General features: G+C 35.7%; 1 protein-coding gene across 8 annotated transcripts in view; it reads right to left on the bottom strand.

Annotated features, from left to right (window-relative positions):
* PUM2 (pumilio RNA binding family member 2) overlaps positions 1–22,625 on the bottom strand; it is a 99,742-nt gene that overhangs the window by 30,318 nt on the left and 46,799 nt on the right. For 5 of the 8 annotated variants that reach the window (XM_042933597.1, XM_042933596.1, XM_042933595.1 and 2 more), the window contains 6 exons: positions 21,842–21,967; positions 18,905–19,047; positions 17,581–17,710; positions 6,788–6,931; positions 6,381–6,671; positions 1,976–2,212 (listed from right to left, as the gene is read on the bottom strand). In XM_042933597.1, the coding sequence (XP_042789531.1) occupies positions 1,976–2,212; positions 6,381–6,671; positions 6,788–6,931; positions 17,581–17,710; positions 18,905–19,047; positions 21,842–21,967 (1,071 nt within the window). The remainder of the gene's footprint in view (positions 1–1,975; positions 2,213–6,380; positions 6,672–6,787; positions 6,932–17,580; positions 17,711–18,904; positions 19,048–21,841; positions 21,968–22,625) is intronic. The other 3 variants (XM_042933602.1, XM_042933603.1, XM_042933599.1) reach the window with 2 other exon arrangements.

Raw genomic sequence — 22,625 nt, 5'->3', positions numbered from 1 at the left:
ATTCCAATCAGAAGTGTGTTAAAATACCAGATTTCCAGCTGAAGCTAAACCTATGGAGTTTTAACTCTGGGTACAAAAGTATCAGGCTATAATACAGAAATGCTGGCCCAAGTGATGATTATTTCCCATAATTGATGAGAATTTCTTCCCTAAGCATCTACACAGCTGGGTTCTTTATAGTCTAAAGAAAAATATCTTGATTACTGTTTAATTATAGAGACAGATCTAAAAATTTTATTTTTTTTTTAATATATTTTTTTTATTTTTTGGAAGAGCACAAGCAGGGGAGGGGCGGAGAGAGTGGGACAGAAGATCTGAAGCAGGCTCTTCGGTGACAGGCTGACAGCAGCAAGCCCGATGTGGGGCTCCAACTCACGAACCGCAAGATCACGACCTGAGCCAAAGTCGGACACTCAACCAACTGAGCCACCCAAGTGCCCCGAAAAATTATGTTCTAATTTTTAAGCAAGTTATGTAGAATAACTAATGCCATTTTTACAAGCTCTAAAGCACAACATAAGCAGTAACAGTTGACAGGAATCTGATCTGAAACTTACCTATAAAAAAATGACAGGACATGACAAATATAATCTTAACAAATAAAACACAAAACTATTATGAAAGTCCTATTCTTAGGTTTGTTATGTTCCAAATATTTGTGTCCATTTCAAAGTTTCAAAGGCATATCTTACATGGGGGTGGTGGAAGTGAGTGGGTCTGAGTAGAAATAACAGAAATCAGGAACTGAACAGCCTTATGACCAAGAAGAGATGATAAATGAAGGTGTCAGGCTAAAAACTGGTAAATTTACACAAAAAGTGTACAGCAGATCTTAGGACACCTCCCAAATAAATTAATCAATTGTATATATTTAATATCCACAAAAGAGCAAAGACCCAGAATTTGGGGCACAGGACCAGTCTTTCAAAATCTAGGCCACGTCACACTGACATATATTTACACGATGATCACTACAAAAGATCCCTTTGTTACATGGACATTTATGTATTAATGAGCTGTAGGAAAAAATAGCTATACCTTTATGATGGGGGAGTCAAATATAATCACTAACTTATATTTGCTAACAACAGCAACATTACTTTTTAAATTGCAAGCTGATTTAAATCTTTCCAAGCACATAAAAATCAAAAAAAGGAATCTCTGTTTTAATTAAGGCAACTAAAATTATAAAAATCCAAAATCTACTTTCAATGAAATACTTTCCTTGAAGAGATAAGGATTCATACACAGCCTGATATTCAAAATCTCTTCAAATATATGCGGCTAACTACATGAATAAATACTTCCTGGAGAGGAAAAGGGGTAACCACCAACTCAATAATCTTGGGGTGGGGGCAATTTTAATATAAAGATATAAACAAAAGTCCTAAATACTCCAAATTCAAGGATATAACAAACTTAAAACATTTTTTTCTTAAACTAACGACGTATTCAAAAGTATATGGACCAAACCGATCAGATTCTCTAACTCACAACCATACTAAATTCATATACCCTGATACACCCTTTGGTAAAATGGCCAGGCATTCAAAGGCCAAAGCAAAAACCATTGTAGTAAACTATCTCAAGTTTGAGAACTATGTGACTAATGTTTCCCTTTAGATGTGCAAAAACTTTCGATAGTGAAATTTCTTTTACTAACATGTTTCAACAGTTGACTTTTCAGATGATCTAAAACACACACAAATCAAAAGCACAGACAAGAAAAAACACACCACTGTATTTCATAAAAGGAACATAAGATACAATAGGGGTCTTTACCTTACTGTACATTAGACCCTCACTTTGAATTTTCACGAAAGTAGAACTTTTTCAAAAGGCTAGTATCTAAAAGCAAAAGCAATTTGGCATGTTTTATCCAACATTAAATATTTTACACATATTATAAACACACACACAAACACACTTACATGTATACATACAAATAAAAAGGGTTTTGTTTTTTTTTTTTTACCTAAATGCAAACTGGATGAGGATCCATGTGATGAAAGTGATGGCGGTGGCGTAAGTGAATGTCCTGGAGTTTGGCTTGGCAGAGGCATGCCTATTGGACTTGGAGAGGAGGAAAATCCCAGACTATTGTAAAATGGTTGCCCTATGGGTGCTAGGCTGCTACTAGATCTTTTGTACAAGTCAGAGCTAGTAGATAGAGACTCTCTCCTTGTGGCACTACTACTTGCAGAACTGCCAACTGAAGAAGAAATAAAAAAAACCCTAATTACATACAGTGTTAACTGAATAAAACCTATCCCCAACTCTTGCTGGGAAATAACAGAAGTGATCACAATAATTACTTTTAGAAACATTATGGGGAAGATAATTACTGTGATAACTATATAAACTGACTTTCATTAATCATAAAAGGGTATAAATGCACCCCAATAAAGTAACCAGATACTTAACAGAGCACTCATATGTTTATTATTTCACACATATTTACCATTGACACATATGATTACTGTGCTTTAATACCCTGGTATGATTTATAAACCCTACAATTGTAAGGTGTCTGCTTTAGGAGACGCTAGAGATTAAATTCCAATAACGTTAAATTTTGGTAGTGTCCTAATCTCTGGAATCAGTTTCTTAGACTTCAACTCAATGCCAAGAAAGTATTACACTGATAAATAGATTATTAATACATTTCCCTCACCATTCACATTTAATTTGGCTTCTACCTTGTGTTCAAACCATAGTCCTTTAAGTCCATATTGGCCCGAATATCAGTCAGTTGTGAAATACAGATGGTAACTAACTTCTCAGCACTTTTCAAATTACACATTCTCCCTATCCATCAGCAACTAAGTTACAAAATATATATGAAAAAGTAAACTTCCTTTTAGACAATTGATGGCTTTCATTACTGTTGTCACAACCAAAGACATGCTTTCACTTACCCCTCAGGATCTCCATCTCCCATTCCAGAGATTCTACTACTGGTCTTATGAGCCTTTTACTCAAGTGAAGACAAATCAGCCTTTTTTCCCCCTCAAATACACAATTATCTCATATCACATACCTTCCTAAACTACATACTGAATTCCTTTTACTTAATCCCAAATTCAACCCTTTAGTCCTTTTTTTCCTTAAGCACTCTACAAAATCATTTTAAAAAAATGGCAGAACCACATTGCCATGTAGCCATGCATACTCAAAAAAGTAATCAACATATCCGGATAATCAGTCTTTACCAAGTGTTTAAAAGGGCTGTCCAAAACTCCCACATCTTAAGTCTCACTTATAGCCCACATTTTCAAGTGCTTCTTTCCTATTTCTAAACACTAGCCTTTTTTTGGTTTGTTTTTTAACTGAATATCTTTTATAGCAAAGGGAATTTCGTATTAGATTTCTTAACCTGTCAGGTTTTTAAAGAACAAGCTCTATATTCGGACCAATATGGTAACATTTTTAAAGAGAATTTTAAAGTTTCTATTAGGTCTTGGTTTTCTAATCTCAAGTCAATTATAAATAGGTCATTAGAGCACAATGAAAAATTAAGAGAAAAATTAAGCAGAGAACATAATGGGTAGACCAAGTTAAGCTTATAATACAGATAGCAAACAATTACATTGGTTTTCCCAAATTCAAGACTCTTATAAAGGAAAAACACAAGGCTCACACTACTGTATGAGGCAAAATATTAAAACACTAGTAAACCTTTAATACCAGCCAGTGTGGTTTCTGAAAGACTGATATGTTTTATAGAAAACTGCACATTTTAAGGTATCATCTAATAAGAGAACACTATGTAACTATATGCATTTTAGTAGCAAAACCAAACAAACACTCACGTGACAAGCACCTCTTCTAGAGTTGCTTTTGGCAAAACTGTAAATACATGCTACGTTAACTATGCTAATTTAAAAGGACACTGTCAAAGTGATTGTTCTAAATACAGGGCTACACTTAAAATTCCTATTTATTTCAGAAAACAATTTGACTGACAAGGAAAAAAACAACAGCTCTCTAATAAGAGCAGTAGCACTGTCATTTCCCTGGCAAATAACCAAAGAAACCATAGTTTTGACACATGAAATAGTATCTTCCTCCAAAAAGGAAAGGCCAAGCCAAACGTTTAAAAGTAATTCAGAAATAGCTTTATTTTAATCCTAAACAAGCTGGCTCCTTAACTTTTACTATATGCCTAAATTATCTGCAACAGTGCAACTGTGAAATATGAAAACAAAGGATACCTAAAAGATCTAAAAGGCTAGACCAACAGCGGAGTCACTAATCATTTATCAACTGTATATAACATGTTAAATTTCAAACTTTCAATTGTAACAACACTTTCTAAGTAATGGGTCATAGAAGGGTTGATTTAATTACCATATTACAATGGCTAAGCTTCCTAACTGTGTTATATAAGGTGGGGTATAACACTGGTAAGTGTTAATAATTGCATCATATAGGTAAGAGAATGACAGTGTACAGGATTCTGTATGTGTATATGTGCACATAACCGTACTATCATTTTAGATTTCATACAGGTATGGGATTGCCATCATATGAAACGGCAATGGGTAGGCTTCTTTTAAGAGTACCCTTGTGTAGCACTTGAATGAACTCTCACAAAATGTCCAAGAGGAAGGGGAAGATGATAAGACTTTTACTGGCATCCAGGGGTGGCAACTGCTAATGTCCTCTGAAGCAAGGTAAAACAGAGGTATATACAGACTGGTAGTCAAAATTAAGTAAGCAATGTTTATAAATAAGGGAGGCATGAAGAAGACCAGTTTTGGGGAAGGAGGCATCTGCAGGAAACATTTGTAGGGAACAAAATGCTCATGCCAACCGGTTCCTGAATGCTGGGGGGAATGATCCTAACAACTGAGAGACAAATGAGAATTTGAAAGAAGTGGATAAGGGGGTCTACAAGTCCATCCCAGACCATCAGTGACATATATTATTACAAAAGGGGAAATGAGGTTTATCAAAGCTCTTCTCTATTTTTCCTGGATTATTTAGAGTCTATAATCTCTAGTTTAGAAACTAGTCATTCCTACAAAGTTTATCTTTTAAGTTATATGTTCTTACAATTTTCTTCAGCATGTTGGATATTTGGAGAAAATGCTTGTCAACTGTATTAGGAACAAAAAATGAGTCCGATGGGAGTGCCTGGGTAGAGGTAAAAATACCGAACTCCAAAAGGAATGAAAAATTCAAGTAGGAAAATTAAAAGATTGAAGACTCTCCAAGTTCATTAGATTTTTCCCTCAGAAGTTCTTGTGCCCATTTCTTTAGGTAGTTTGGTGTTAGGCAAGTATGATATTTCCCTATTGCATTTCATTGTAGCACAAAAGGATTCTGCTTCTACAAGTTTATAGCAATTTTAGATCATTCCTCTTACAAATATGAATGTTGAAAGTTCAGAAGTCACTTCCTTAGAAAACCAGCAAACATACTTAATAACAACTGGCCCATGTTAGTTTTGCCATTTTCCACACCAGAAAAGAAAATAACTTAATGTGGTGGGAAAACAGACGAGAAGCAGGTATTAAAAGATTCTATGACTTTACTAAAAATAGAAAACCTCTTGCGATCTGAATAAACTGCCCTACCCCTCATGAAGAAAAGGCTGCCAATTAATTGTACCAACAGAACTAGGGTTTCCTGAACACTCTGGAAACTTCAGAGATTGATAACACAGGTATGTCAACAGGAAGTCAATGTGGGCCTCTTCTGATTTCACTTGGTCATTTCTCAGTTACAAAATCAGTTTGTGTGGGTAAATTATTTATTTTGTGAAGCTATTTTAAATTTAAAAATTTTAAGTATTATGTATATAACTAGGCTATGGAAGAAATATTCTTTTAGAAGAATTTTTAATGATAAAGGCTAAATTATTTAGTGTAGAAGATAAGCGTATTGGTAGTTTCTTAGGGGCCTCTGACCAGAATATTTCACTGTATTTTAACTTTATATATTATACCTAATAAAACCATAATGAATGACTAGCATTTAATAAGAATAAAACATCTGATAAAAACAAAAAAGACTATTATTTTAAAACACTAGAAATTTAAGGTGGCAAAATATTTACTTCCTCAAACATTATTTTGTACATAAAAAGGAAGAACTAGTAATCAGCAAACAAATCTTAATAAAAAAAAAATTATAATTCTTAAAGCCAGGGGAAAATGTATTATATCTGAGTAAAAGATGGGCTGCTTGAAGTGAGCTAAACATTCATAAATGCTTAAAGATCTGCAGCCGGTAGTTTTCTTCCTACAAAATTAAATCGGTATTTTATTCCTGTCCTTTCTACACTATAAACTATTATTTATCTTCATATTGAAAACAAACATATACCTCATGTCCACTTAGCAGAGTACACTCATCTTAAAAAGGCAACTTACCTGACGAACCAAATCCACTGAGGGCTGAGCCTATAGCAGCACCCAGAGAGCTACTGCTTCCAAAGCCAAGCGATGTACTTCCAGGCTGGCCAGGTCCGTGAGAAAATAAAGAACTGCTCTGGGAGCTACTAGTCAAAGAAGTGCTCCCGTAAAATGAATTCGACTGCAGATTCGTGCTCGGCGGCTGCTGCTGCTGCTGCTGCTGCGGTGGCTGAGTGCCAATTGGCCGAAAGAGACCGTTTGTGCTGCCGGTAAGACTATTTGCAGTTCCTCCAGCTGCTGCTGCTGCTGCTGGAAAACAAATTTCAGACACTTCTTGAAACCACCAAAAAGACTACTCTCTGTTTTTAAAATATCTCAAACAACACCAGAAAAATATTATCCCTGAAAACATCAGTTACACTTACCAGCTTGTGCTGCTGCTGAACTAATTAAAACGGGTGTCGGAGCCATTAAACGAACTGGAGCTCCAAGGCCAGTTCTTGCTCCGGGGCCAACCACTAAGGCACCAGTCTGATCATAATAGGCAGTTGGAGCTAGTACTTGATAGCCTAGATAATATTAAAATAAATGTTTACTAATGAAAACATTTGCTATAGAAAACATGCATATTTATTTCCCCCACATTTGTCTTTATCAACCACAAAATATAATTATATACAATATGAAATCCTTAAATAATCATGATATGAGAAGTTAACACATTTGAGAAGGTATTACTTACTAAATGTATGAAACTGTAATAGTGTGTAAGTAAAACTGTTTTCTCTAAATTTTAAGAGATGCCTTCCATTTACAAACCACAAAATAACAAGGTACATTCTTTGATATGTAACTATAGGCCATCAAGCACTGATATTTGAAAAATATTACCTATTAGTTCTGAGAAGAGGATGGAAAGACTAAGGGATGTGAGGTGGTCAGAACACTAGAAGAATGGTTTATTATGCAATTTTAATAAAGTTCTAAACCAAGGGATTCATTAACAGCATTCCCTCAGCTTTTCCTTCGTAAGCATCCATTTAAAAATCATGATATAAAGATACCTTAAAATCATAAGGTTACACTTTTTGTAAAGGTTCTCAAGTGAAAATCTGAATAAAAATCATACAGTAATTAGTTTTATAGCCTTAAGCACAAGGCAGGTGATAATCTGCACTATTCAGAACTACAGAAGCTTTTCTCAGGGGAGATTCCTTATCTTAACTACAGAACAAAAAGTAACTATTTTGAAGAGAAAAGTGACTATTTTGCCAATTCTTCCAGGGATAATATATAACAAGTACCACTCTAGATGCACAGGAGAGAATTTAACTACACACAGGAGATACTTTTAAGGCAGAAAAGCTTACTCCTCTCCCAGAAGTCATGTTAAGAAAGTCTATCTTACACAGGACAAGGACTCAGGTTCAACATTCAGACAACCATTTGCAAAAAGGTACTGATAATTTTAAGTTTAAATACCACCTTCACCGCCAAGACTAACAACACTTTCACATGCAAAGGTTGTTTTTAATTAAATATGGTAATTCTGACTGTTTTTGCAATTAGTTTCATTATAAATGGATATAAATTAGAAGAACCAGCCGAACAGACATATAAGGCAAAATCGGGGCGGGGGAATACAGAGCTTCCAAGCTGACTCCTCACGGAATGAATGGGATAAATCTTGAGAAGAGATTATGAATATCCAACTGGAGATGTCAAATAGGATATACAAGTCTCAAGTTTAGGGGAGAGGGTCCAGGCTGGAGTTACAAACAATGAAATCACCAAGAAAAATTAAAAACGGATCTATGGACAGAGTACTTCACATTAAGAGGCTGGAGACAGAAGGAACCAGGGAAGAGATGAAGAAGGAACAGTCAGGGCGGGCGCCTGGGGTGGCTCAGGTGGTTGAACATCCGACTTTGGTTCAGACCAGAATCTCGCGGTCCGGGAGTTCAAGGCCCACGTTGGTCTAAATGCTGACAGCGTAGAGCCTGGAGCCTACTTCGAATTCTGCGGCTCCCTCTCTCTCTCTCTCTCTGCCCCTCCCCTGCTCGCTCTCTCTCTCTCTCAAATGTAAAAATTTAAAAAAAAAAAAAAAAAAAAAAAAAAAAGAAGGAACAGCTGTAACAATGTGGTCTCTTGCAGGCCAAAGAAAAAATAATTCTAATGAAGACTGAGTGATCAACAATGTTAAATGATGCTAAAAGCTATTAGAAGCTGAGAACTGACAAATGGCTTAGACACATGAAGTCATTATGATGAGGGATGCAAGCCAAACTGTAGTGAGTTCAGTCAAGAATGGGAGAACCACAAGCAAGTACAGACAATGCTTCTGAGGAGTTTAGATGTAAGGAGGGCCAGAGGGGAGCTAAAGAAAAGGGGATGCTGAGACTAATTTTTTCTTAATCAGAAAATGTACTTCATCAGCAAAGCACAATACTTTGTGCTTAAAATTTGTTGCTGTAAAATAAAACACATAAACACACAGAGAATATAAACCCAAAGGTACAGTATAATGACTACAATAACAAAAATTTAACCACAATCCAAGTTAAGAAATAGAAAACTGCCCAGCACCTTACCTCTCATACGTCCCTGCTCCACCACAATCTTCTCTTTGTCTTAGAGTTCTACACTACTCTACTACCCATAAATGCCTCCCTAAGACTCATGTGGTTGGAATGATTTAAAAATTTTCATGTAGGATTCACTAGCGGTTGTATGCAGATATACATCCCCATTATTCCATTATTGTATAGCAGCTCGTTGGATGGATACGAAAATGCATTTATGCGTTCTACATTTACACTGCTTCCCCCATTTAGGGACACTATCATCAGTACTGCTTATAAACATTTTGGTACATGTATCCTGGTGTATAACGTGTGGATTTATCTCTCTACTGCAAGGTATGTATCTAAGTAGTTGATGCACTGATTATGTAAATTCACACTCCTTCTACCTTGCTATTAGAGTTCTCACTTGCATGTAACTTTAATAACACTTTATATTCTCAGACTTTTAAATCTGGCTGATCTGGAAGATATGCAGAAATATTTTGTTGTGGTTTTGAGTTTCATTTTCCCATACTAAATAGGCTGAGCATCTCTTCATATGCTACTCTTGGAAGAGGCTTTTTCAAGTCTTTTACTCATTTTCCTACCAGGCTGCCTTTTCTTACTGGCTTATAAATATGTATGTGTATCCAAAGGTTTTCACTGTTTTAATATATTGCAATTATCTTTCTCCATCCCTAGCCTGACAATCTATTCTCTTTATGGTGAATTTTGGGGTAATAATGTCAAATATTATTTCATTTTTATAACAAAATTTCCCTGTATTTTCTAATAGCCTTAAAATTCCACTTTTCACATTTCTGTCTAAAATCCAAACGAAGTTGGTTATTGAACACAAGATAGGGCAGGGGTTCAATTTCATTTTGTTTCCAAAACAACCAATTTTATTTCATCTTATTTGTAAAACAAGTCATTCCTCCCTACTGCTTTGTTCTGTTTCTTTGTAATTAGGTATTCGTTTCTTTGGGGATTTCATCTTTGGGGTCTCTATTGGGTCCCACTGGTTTGTCTCTCCAGGGAAGAATTTAACTGTAGCTTTAGAATTAGTCTTCCTCCGGAGTAAGTCAAAACAGAGCAAGTCTTTTTACTTATTTTTGTCCTTTAAGAGTATTGTGGCTTAATCTTGATGGACCCTTTGCATTTTCACTAAATTTTTTTCTCAGCTATCAAAATATCATAGAAAGAACCTATTAGAAATTTTAGTTGGATATGTACTGAAACTATAGGAAGAACTGATACATTTAAAATGCTGACCTGTCAAGGGGAGCCTGGGTGGTTTAGCTAGTTGAGCATCCGACTTCAGCTGAGGTCATGATGTTGCAGTTTATGAGTTCCAGCCCACATTGGGCTCTGTGCTGAAAACTCAAGAGGCTGGAGCCTGCTTCAGATTCTGTGTCTCCCTCTCTCTCTGCCCCTACTCGCGCGTGGTCTCTCTCTCAAAAATTAAACATTAAAAAACATTAAACATAAAAACATTTTTAAAAAATTTCAATGCTGAGTGGACCAAAGGTAGCTATATCTCTTTAGGTCTCCTTTATACTTTTAAAAAGTTAGATTTAGTCCTAAGTACTTGCTACTACTACAAGTATCTTTAAAATTTTTCATTTTCAAACAGTATGCTGTTAACAAAAAAGATTTCATTTTTTTTTTAATGTTTACTTTTGAAGGAGAGAGAGAGCGAGTGAGTGAGCAGGGAAGGGGCAGGGAGACATAGACACAACCCACAGCCCAGAGCCTGACACGGGGCTCAAACTCACAAACCGCGAGATCATGACCTGAGCTGAAGTCGGACGCTTAACCAACTGAGCCACTCAGGTACCCCCCTGAAAAGATTTTTAAATTGATTTTCATATCCAAAAACCTTAACAAAAACGTTAATTCTAATACTTGATCTAAAGATTCATTGACAGTTTTAGTTCTTCCTTTACAGAATTTTCTCATTTCTCTCTCATGTTATAGTACTGGCTAGGATCTCTAACATGCTAAAGTGTTAATAGGAATCATTGTCTTCTTCCCCGTCTTAAAAAAAAAAAAAATCCAATTATTTCCCATAAAGCAGAAGTGTGTTATCCATTTGGGGGTACGGGGGGGTGTCAATTTCCACCTTAGCATATTAAGGAAACTATCTTTGAATCCTAATTTGTTGAAGTGGCTTGTTATTAGAGTCAGTATATAAATTTGTTATGCTTTTCTTGCCTCTCTTGAGAAGTTCTTGTGATTGCTTTCTTTTAATCTTTGAACGTGCCAATGACCTTATATGACTTCCTAAACTTCTTGAATTCCTGGGATAAAACCAACTTGTTCATCATATATTATTATCCTGCTTATTATATACTGCTATATCTGGCTAATATTTTAGAATTTAGTAATTAACCTGTAATTTTCCTTTTCTGTATACTCTTTGACAGGTTTCATTATTTTTTCTTAAATGCTTATTCTTGAGACAGAGAGAACCCTCGAGGGAGGGTCAGAGAGAGGCTGAGCCAGAGGATCCGAAGCAGCCTCTGTGCTGACAGCAGACAGCCCAGACATGGGGCTAGAACTCATCAACCGTGAGATCATGACTTGAGCCACAGGTGGACACTTAACCAACTGACCCACTCAGGCGCCCCAGATATGATTTTTAATATTTAAGTTTCTTTTTTTAATGTTTCAAGCTTTTTTTTTTTTTTTAATTCTAGTTAACGTATAGTGTAATACTGGTTTTAGGAGTAAAACTTAGTGATTCATCACTTACATACAACACCCAGTGCTCATCACACGTGTCCTCCTTAATCCCCATCACCCATTTAACCCACCCTCCCACCCACCACCCCCCTCCAGCAAATTTGTTTTCTGTAGTTAAAAATCTCTTTTATGGTTTGTTCCCTTCTTTTATTTTTCTTTCATCTATGTTCATCTGTTTTGTTTCTTATATCTACATATGCATAAAATCATATGGCATTTGTCTTTCTCTGACTTATTTCGCTTAGCATAACACACTCTAGCTCCATCTACGTCATTGTAAATGGGAAGACTCCATCCTTTTTGATGGTTGAGTAACATTCCAGTGTGTGTGTGTGTGTGTGTGTGTGTGTGTGTGTACACACACACACACACACACACATATCTTCTTTACCCATTTGTCAGTCGGTGGACATTTGGGCTCTTTTCAACATTTGGCTACTGTTAATAATGCTGCTATAAACATTGGGGTGCATGTGCCACTTTGAATCTGTATTTTTTGTATCCTTTGGGTAAATAGCCTAGTAGTGCAATTGCTGGATTGTAGGGTAGTTCTATTTTATTATTATTATTACTATATTATTATTATTATTATTATTATTATTTGAGGGGGGAGGGAGGGAGGGAAGGAGGGAAGACGCATGAGCTGGGGAGAGGGGGAAAGGAGGAGAGGTAAAATCTTAAGCAGGCTCCATACTCAGCACAAGCACCATGCAAAGATCAATCCCATGACCCTGGGACCATGATCTGAGCCAAAATCAAGAGTTGGATGCTGGACTGACTGGCACCCCGGGGTAGTTCTATTTTTAATTTTCTGAAGAACCTCCATACTGTTCTCAAGTAGCTGCACCAGTTTGCGTACCCACCAACATGCAAGAGGGTTCCCCTTTCTCTGCATCCTGACATCTGTTGTTTCCTGTGTTGTTAGTTTTAGCCATTCTGACAGGTGTGAGGTGATACCTTATTGTGGTTCCGCTTTGTATTTCCTTGATGATGAGTGATGTTAAGTATCTTTTTGTGTTATCTGATAGACATCTGGATGTCTTCTTTGGGAAAATGTCTATTCATGTCTTCTGCCCATTTCTTCACTGGCTTATTTGCTTTTTGGGTGTCAGGTTTGATAAGTTCTTCATAGATTTTGGATACTAACCCTTTATCAGATATATCACTTGCAAATGTCTTCTTCCATTCCAAAGGTTTTTAGTTTTGTTGACAGCTTCCTATGCTGTGCAGAAGCTTTTATCCTGAGGCGGTCCCAATAGTTCATTTTTACTTATGTTTCCCATGCCTTTGGAGACATGTCTAGTAACAAGTTGCTACAGCTGATGTCAAAGAGGTTGCTACCTGTGTTCTCTAGGATTTTAATTGAGTCCTATCTCACATTTAGGTCTCTCATTGATTTTGAATTTCTTTTTGTGATGGTATAACAAAGTGGTCCATTTTCATTCTTTGGCAGGTTTCCCAACACCATTTGTTGAAGAGACTGTCTTTTTTCCACTAAATATTCTTTCCTGCTTTGTTGAGGATTAACTGGCCATATAATTTCAGGGTTTTCTATTGTGTTCCACTGATCTATGTGTCTGTTTTTGCCAGTACTATACTGTCTTCATGACTGCAGCTTTGTAAGATAGCTTAAAGTCTGGAATTCTGATGCCTCCAGCTTTCCTTTTCTTTTTCAAGACTGCTTTGGCTACTTGGGGTCTTTTCTGATTCCATATATATTTTAGGATTCTTTGTCCTAGCTCTGTGAAAATTATTAGTGGTATTTTGATAGGGATAGTATTAAATGTGACAGGTTTTAGTATTTAGATTATACTAGTATCATAAAATGACCTGGGAAGCATACCTTCTTTTCCTATTTTCTAGGATCTTAAAAATTGGAATTATTTCCTCCTTGAATACCTGGTATTCACCACTGAAGTTTTATGTTGGCCTAAAATCTTAAGGGAGAAATTTTGATTACTTAATTCACTTCTTTAATGTTAATGGACCTCAGATGTTTTATATATCCTCAAGTCTGTTTGGTTACATTTTTCTAGTTATTTGTCCATTTTATCTACACTAATTTGTTAATGTGAGATTGTTCCTAATAGCCACCAATGATTATTTAATTTTTCTGTATTGGTATTTCTGCCTTCTTGTTTTAAATCTTTCTTGGATGAGTCTCTCAGGGGTTTATCAATTTTATTAGTATTTTCAAAGAAATAACTTTTGGGATAATTTAAATCTTTGAATTGTATGTTTGCCACCTATTTCATTCACATCAGCTCCCATCTTTATTATTTGGTTTCCTTTTACAAATTCTTTGGGCTTAGTCTCTTCCTTTTATAGTTCCTAGATAGAAACTTACTTTCCAATGTATGCATTTGAGCCTATTATATTCTCCTCCTGTGTTGTTTTAGGTGTAGGTGACAAGCTTAAATTTGTAGCATTTTCATAATCATTTAGTTCAAAAGCTTCTCATTTCTACTGTGTTATCTTTCTTTACGGAGAGTCTGGTAAGACACAGGGGCTTTAAAAAAAAAAAAAAAAAGACATGGTCCCTACACACAAGGACTATACAATCTAGTAGAGGAGGTAATGTACTACGTCCTTAAATTTAAATGTTTATTTTTGTGAGAGCAAGCATGCAAGCAGGAGAGGGACAAAGTGGGGGGATGGGACATAGGATCCAAAGCGGGCTCTGCTGACAGCAGAGAGCCTGATACAGGGTTTGAACTTCTAAACCATGAGATCACCACCTGAGCCAAAGTCAAACACCTAACTGACAGAGCCACCCAGCACCCCTCCTTAATTCTAAGATGCCACTTTGTTTTGAGACAAGACACTGATCTACTAACTTCCGTTCAAAGAGAAATAGAAAATGTTGTTCTACTTGAAGACATTTTCTAACTTTAACATGGTAAAGCAAGGGCAGAATTGAGAAATCACAAATAACTAAATGAAATGCAAGGCAGACAGAAGAACTAAAGAAAGGTGCAAGAAGAGTAATTACTGATGAAGACATACTGGGAAAGAAAGATCAGGAAGGCTTTATGCAAAGAATACTGAAGGATGAGAAGGAAAGCTAATTACAAAATGTTTATAAACCAGAGTTAAAAAAAAATAATAATGTTAAACTCTATCTATCCCAATTTCCCTTAAAATGTGTAAAAGGGTATTCTAAGCTAAAAACCATTAGCTAGGGCTAGAGGCATAAAAAGTACAAGTTATCTCTGGCTGGTAGTATATGGTCTAGTGTGTTAAAGCATAGGACTATGGAAGAATACTATCAATTAAGTAGTTTGGGACTAGATCATTGAAAATATTAAGGGGCACCTCGGTGGCTCAGTCGGTTGGGTGTCCAACTTGGCTCAAGTCATGATCTTGCTGTTTCTAAGTTTGAGCCCCACAATGGAGCCTTGCCTTAAGACTGTTTTGGATCCTGTGTCTCCCTCTCTCTGCCCCTCCCCATTTGCACTCTCTCAAAAATAAACATTAAAAAAAATTTTTAAGCAAAATATTAAGAACCAGAATGGTATAAAACTAACTTATATTTTTGAAAGGTTAACTGAAAGAAGAATAACAAGATGAAATGGGGGCGCCTGGGTGGCTCAGTCGGTTAAGTGTTTGACTCTGGATTTCCGCTCAGGTCATGATCTCATGGTTTGTGAGATTCAGCCCCCCTCCCCCCATGTCAGGCTTTGTGCTGACAGTGCAGGGCCTGTTTAGGATTCCCTCTCTCAAGATAATCTCAAGATAAATAAAAAAAGATAAATGAACAGAAGAGATTGGAGGCAGAGTTAGTGGGAGGTTAAGAAAGAGGCTGAACAAGAATAGCACAGATGAAAAAGAAAGGGAACATGAGATAGAATGAACAAGAACTGACAAATTATTGAATGCGAAGCACAGAAGAAAATCAAGAGTTGAAGAGGATTCTGAGACTGAAGCCAAAAGTTTCTAGTTCAAGAGTACAGTGAAATTAATACTAAAATAAACATTAAGATAAGCAAATCTGGGAGAGAGTTCATATTTTTTTTTTTTTGACACTATGAGTTTTGAGGACTGCTGGAACATACACATGGTAATGTCCAATACAAAGGCAGAAATATGTTAGATGTTCAAAAAAGAGTCCAAGATGTAGATGTAAACTCATTAGTTTACTGGAATAGGAATGATAGCTGAAATGATGAAAGCAGACGGTCTCCCCCCACCCCGCCCACCCACCCACACACACACACAAAAGAGCATCTATTGTTCCAATACTGAAACTGAAGTTCAAAGAGAAAAGTTGGCCAACATGACTCAACTAGGTTGTACGGAAATATGGCACATCTGATTCCAAAGTATCTAGTCCAAAGTAACTGTCTTCCACGTTTAAGGATTTATACAGAGGAAAGGGAAACTGATCAAAGCAATGAAAAAGATAGGAAATCCAGGAAAACAAATTATCACAGAGGCTAGTGTCACGACAGAGAGACGTTGTAGAGAGTTGGACTTAGTCAATATGGTGAAACACACCAAAGAATTGAGAAAAATAAGGATGGAGAAGAGGAGGTCTTACTTTGCAATTGTTACTGAGTTAATATTAGAGTTACTGAAAGGAATCATGGAGGCAGGCTTAAAAGAAGTGTGAGACAAATAGAAGAACCCAGAGCCGTCTTAGTACTATCTTTCATAAACTTTCAGTTCAGTTCCCTTTTAGCCCTGCCTCCATGTCCTTCCACGTGTCTACAACTTCAGCTTCACGACTTCAGGTAAGCAGCTTCCCCGAAGCAAGTACATAGCTGGGGTAAAAAAAGAAAATAATGAGAACACTCCCGTTCTATTATCATTTGTACTTCAGAGACTATAATATTAACATGTTCTCTTTAGCCAGCGGGCTAGACAAGATGATGAAATCAGACCTTAGAATCTCAGAGATAACAGAATGAATGTAATCAATATAGAAATTCTCAAAGTAACATACAGAAGCATTCAGCCACATGTAATACATACAAGAAACCCTCAATCACATATATTTTCCGATACATTAAATACGATTCCTAAATGATCTGAAAATTTAACTAAATTACAATTAAGTGGAAACTGAAACTCATTTCATTAATAAGTAATCTATATAGTTACAGGAATAATTACTCATATACTAAGAGTGAAAAAAACGGATACTTAAGAGAGAAAGTGAGTCTTCAGGAGAGAACAGAATAGGAAATGACGCATTATCTACTGATATTCAAATGTAGCTTTAAATTTCACTTTAAAAACATAAGTGCTTTTCTTGGTTTAAGAAAATTATTGTCCTTGCATTATTCTTAAAGTTGTAATTTTGTATCTAGTTTCATGAAAATCTACTTCACAACAAAGATCTATTTTTTTGGCTCCTTCTAAAAGTTGTACTGTGGTAATGGGAATAAAGTTTTATCATTTTCTTTGCATTAGGCTTTCATAGGTGTATTTTAGTATACACTTGCTATCAGGTTATAGATACCAATAGTTCATAATACTATAAATTGGCTAAACACAATGAAACAGTGGAAAATTTTAGCTGCAAACTTCTCATATTAACTAAATGACCTTCTTATTCAGCAGCAACAGCACATAGAGGTTTTGTCTTAACATGACAACTCTAACCAACTGATTTTACTTCTTGAAGCATGCTTCAAGAATTCTGGACTATGTTGAGAAAATGCTATAGTTTATGCCATATACAGAGTAAGAAAAAATGGATGTACGTAGAATTCCAGTACATGTTCGCGATCGCGGTCTCACAAAAAATATAGATTTCAACTATTGGCCCCTGAGTTCTAAATAACTTCTCGCAAGGTAGGCAAGACTTAAAAGATAGTTCTGATTTTTTCACTCTTCAATGTGAGTGATTACATTTAACATTTCAAACCTATGCAAATTTCTAGAATTAACTAACTGTATACCTGGCATGCCGGTAGCAAGACCCTGACCAAAAGCCAAAGTTGGATTTGCTGCTGCAAGTGATTCTGCCTGCTGCCCTTGCTGGCCCTGATTGGGAGTAAGAGGGCGCTGACCTGCTCCAGCTCGGAGAACCTACAAAGGACAAATGATTTCCTTAAAAATGAAATTATAAAATAACAGATAAATAAATTTATCCCAGAGTAAATTGCCTTTGGATATTCTTCGAACATATTTATATGCAATGAAACGATGATTTGGCATGAAAAAATACAAAATACTTAAAATCAAAAACACAATCACTGGCTCATGACAACTAGAACAATCTATTAAGTAACATCTAGAGATTCTTGAAGGCCTAATGAAAAGTAATTTTTAGTATTTGTGCTCTTTTTCTTACCAAACAAATTTATTTGGGGGGGGGGGGCGGGGAATGGCAAAATTTTAGATCATATTAATTTCACAAAGATAGATGAACAATTCAGGACAAGCGGTATTCACTGTAAATAAGCCTCACACATAGGTGTATTGGTCAAGTAGTATATTTTCATGTTTGCCCAAAGAAGATATAGATTGAAAAATAATTTATTAAATGGTGCCATGGTCTAATCTACAAGGACTGAGCCAAAGGACAGCTTCAACAGAACACCAATACAGTAATAAACCACATAAAGGAAATTTAGAATAAAATTTAACTGCCAAGTAACACTACACTTGTCAGTAAGTTGCTTCTTTAGTATAAATATGAAGAATTTGACAATCAGAAGTCAGAAATCACCAATAGTGTTTCTACATTTATCAAAACAGTTTATCAAAACATAAAAGCAGCAGAAATTTCAAAAACCCAAAGCCAACCAAAACCATTGTAATAAACATTTTCTTTTTGAAGAAATTAAATTTAACCAGTAGTGAAAATATTTCCTCTTTTCAATTTTCTCCAGCTTGCTTAAAAATATAAAGTACTCTGTAATCATTTTCTAGTCAGAAATGTATTAAGTTAATATTTAAAATAGTAATTTAAATACCCAGAAGAAAATGAAGTGATAATTACTTTGATAGGAACATGAGCACACCTGAAAAGGTGATGAAAAATTAAAATCTGCTAGAGATTTCAACAGTTTCTATAACAAAAATGTAGAAATGGAATACACCTCAATCTTTAAATTCATGTAATACCAATTAGAAAAAAAAAACCACCATGTAATCAATACTTGTATATAGGTACTACATTACATGCTGAGGAGATGAAAAGACACACATCTTGAAAACAAGGAACTCATTGAATTTCAAGGACTCTTCAGGTATGATTTAATGAAGGCAGGCCTATACCTGTTGCTGTCCAGGCTGAGCTTGTGATGCTGCTTGCTGATTTGCTGTGTTGTTTGCCGCAGCTGCAGCTTGTTGCTGAAATAAATTGGCTGGATACACCCCCCATGGAACACCATAATACTGAGGTGGAACCACTGCTGGACCTAAACCCCACACCCCACCCCGCCCCCCCAAAAAAAAAGTTACTTACATTTTATAGATAAATCAGTTACCATTAGATCATAAAAAGGAACACTGTATATGAGTTAAAGCAAATGTCCTTATAATCCCCAACCCACTTACACCTGCTGTATCTTTTCTTTTTTTTCCTGATTCTAGTAGGAAAAAGTCTCATTCAGGTTATGATTACTTCAAGAGAAACAGGAGTGACAGCAGTGGCCTCAATGGAGATGGTAAAGCTAAAGTCAAAAGGACCAATGAACTAACAGGATACTTAACCATCTATGCAACAGTTACTGAATGCCAGTTTATGGGTTTGATACTGGCAAACACAGATAATATACTCAGGGAACATTAGACTTCATAAAACTGCAAGATTTACTATGTTCAATTCAAATTCTCTTAAAAGGCTATTTTCTGAATATTGAAAAAAATTACCAAAATATTACAAAACACTTTTATCTTTTTATTTGCAATCTACAACATAAAACTTTGGAACATTCTTGTACCAAGCTTGCGACAACTGTATTTGAATTGTAAACCTTGAATTTAAAAATATTTTTTAGTTAAAGTTTTTATTAAAAATATTCTTCATATTTGAAACAATTAGTCACAATTCTCACAAAGCAACTGAAAATTGCATGAAAACAAATGAAACATCACTGCTTATGTGGTTAGGAAAATGGAACTAGTGAGTAAAGACAAGAAAGAACCAAGTAATATAAAGGCACAGAGGGACACAGACATGTGAAAGCAAACTAGGAAAAATAGAATGAACTGTGCTTGCTCTAGTCTATGTTATTCAAGGTAACATCTGCTTCTATGGGAATAAACAGCATTATGCACAATAATTTCCACGTTAAGTTCATGAGCAAGATGTCATGATTATTAATTGATAAAATAAAGATGGCCTAAAATTCCACGGATACAATTTTAATAGATCTAATATTTTAAAAAGTTAAACTCTTGGATTCACTTTGTTTTGGAGGAAAATAAAGCCTAGTACAATTGACTGAATCACTAAAGTGAAAAGCATTAAAAAACTTAAAGTATTATTTCTGAAAATAGTTTAAGCACCATCTACAATGAAAACTGTTAACAGGATTTATGAAGAATACATTATCAAAACAAGAGTCAAATATCTATCTAGAACCTCTTTGCCCAAAACAATAGCCAGAAGCCACCTGTGACTACTGAAGAATTAAAAAGTTAGACAGCCCAAACTGAGATATGGTCTTAAGTATGATATACACAGGATTTTGAAGACTTTGCATGAAAAAAAAAGTAAAATATCTATTAGTAATTAAAAAAATATTAATTATATTAAAATAATATTTGGTTGTGTTGGGATAAATCAAACATTTAAATTAATATCATCTGTTTTTTGCTTTTATAATGTAGATACTAGAAAATTTTAATTGCATTATCTGGCTCACATTATATTTCTATTGGACACCACTGGTCTTAGAAAAAGCCTGAATCCAAAATGCCTAGAATGCTTAATCTGAAAACTAACCATTTCTTAAGGTTTCCTTAAAGTCCATAGATTGTATGATATACCAGAATTTTACATACTAACATCCAGTTAAATGGCACCAAGAAAGCTCATCCCCTCCTTATGGAATTACGTGCAGATCTATACTAATACTAAAATCTACTGAATGTGATAGGTTGGTTTCAGTCTCCTAAATAAGCTATCAAACTAGAATTTGAAATTAACATTTATTTTTTCACTTCTTAAAACAGTCTTGAGTATAAAAAACAAGTCCCCTAACTCCCAGGAAAAGACTGACTGTTCTACAGTCAGGATAATAACTGCCAGAAGTGGAGTTTAAAATTGTCAAATTCATCAGTGACAATTCATATCATTGAACAAAGTTTAAAAATCATGATAGTCTGGAGTTATGAAAGTCAGTCAGTTGGCAGGCTCACTCCAGTGAACACACATTTATGGCTGACATGACCCTGTTCCTGCCTCTGTAACCAACATTAACCCATGCCTAAGACTAATTCATTTGTCTCTATAACCAACTCAACCTAAAACAACCTCTTCTTCAAAACCCTACACAGAAGATCAGCAAATTGTTTGCTTGGCTCAATAGGATGGTGCCTGACCAGCACACAACTGTCCTTACTACTTAAATAAGCAAGAAATACAGCTTTGGGTTTAAAAACATTTTTCTCCAGTATTACTGCCATATTACTGATACATGACATTTGTATAGTTTTGGTTTTCATTTTAGACTTTGAGTGGCAGTTTCTGGTTTTGACAGTTAAGTGCTTTCCAACTCCATGCCACTTTTGCCCCTCAGTCGGCTTGCATATTTTAACACTGCTAAATAAACTTTACTTTTTAGATACTCATTCTCTCAAGACTGCTGAAGCTCCTTACCTCATACTCTCCCTGACCTGGGTATCTATGGTACCTACCCCAGTTTACTGCATTAGAAGTAACTTTACTTTTGCACTGTCTCTGTGGGTGATGGAATTGGTCAGAAAAAAGATCTGTGGTTGGCAATGTAAGATTTCTGAAACTACAAAATTGAATTGGAAACCAACTATGTACAAAAGGAAAAAGTTGTCAAGCTTCGGCTTTTTCCTACAGCATTAAAACTGGACAAATAGTAAACTAACTCTCTGGAAACGTCACTTGATTCTAGATAAGTGTTTCAGATTTTCTTAGGAACTTCAAATTGCCCACCAAATAGACAAAAACACAACTTGTAAGAAAATTAAAACTAAATCCATAATAAGCAACGAGGATGAACAATAAGTTACCTGCTAATGTTGCTGCTGCAGCCAACCCTGCTGCAGTATATGGATCAGTCCCTGGAGGAGCAGCACTAATAATATACGGATTTGGCACAAATGCAGCTGGAGCAAGGCCTGCTGAGAATACACCAGCTGTATTTTAAAAAGGGGAGAAATAATGAATGAAGATGTAAAGTATTATTTTCTTCATTAGGTAAAATAATTTCTACACTGAATTTGGAGTGGGGAAGCAGAGTGCGTATAGTGGTTCAAACTCTGATTAACTGAGTGACTTTGGGCATGTAACATCACTTGACTCTAAGATTCTTCATTTAGGAAATAGGTGTATCACCACTTATCTTAGAGGATTTTTGTGAGAGTTAAAACATGATACCAAATATGAAAGGACTGTGTAGAACTAGCAAAACAGACACACAATGAATGTTTAGAGTTAGAACTACTATTGTTCAACGGTAGTTTCTCTTTTGTTTTTCTAATGCTTATTACTTATTTTTGAGAAACAGAGCACAAGCAGGGGAGGGGCAGAGAGAGGAGGAGACACAGAATCAGAAGCAGGCTCCAGGCTCAAGCTGTCAGCACAGAGCCTGAAGCCTGGCTCAAACTGATCAACTGCGAGATCATGGCCTGAGACAAAGTCAGATGCCCAACTGACCCACCCAGGCGCCCCAGTATTTTTTAATTTAATCTTTATTAAGCTATACTGTGAGCTAAGAATTCAATAGTGAGGAAGGCATGATCTGCCCTCACAAATGAATCCATCTAATGAGAAAAACAAATTGACAATTAGAAT

This window comes from Panthera leo, chromosome A3, assembly GCF_018350215.1.
Source record: "Panthera leo isolate Ple1 chromosome A3, P.leo_Ple1_pat1.1, whole genome shotgun sequence".
Lineage (NCBI taxonomy): Eukaryota > Metazoa > Chordata > Mammalia > Carnivora > Felidae > Panthera > Panthera leo.
The sequence above is the reverse complement of the archived record's forward strand: the minus strand, read 5'-3'. Positions and strand labels throughout refer to the sequence as shown.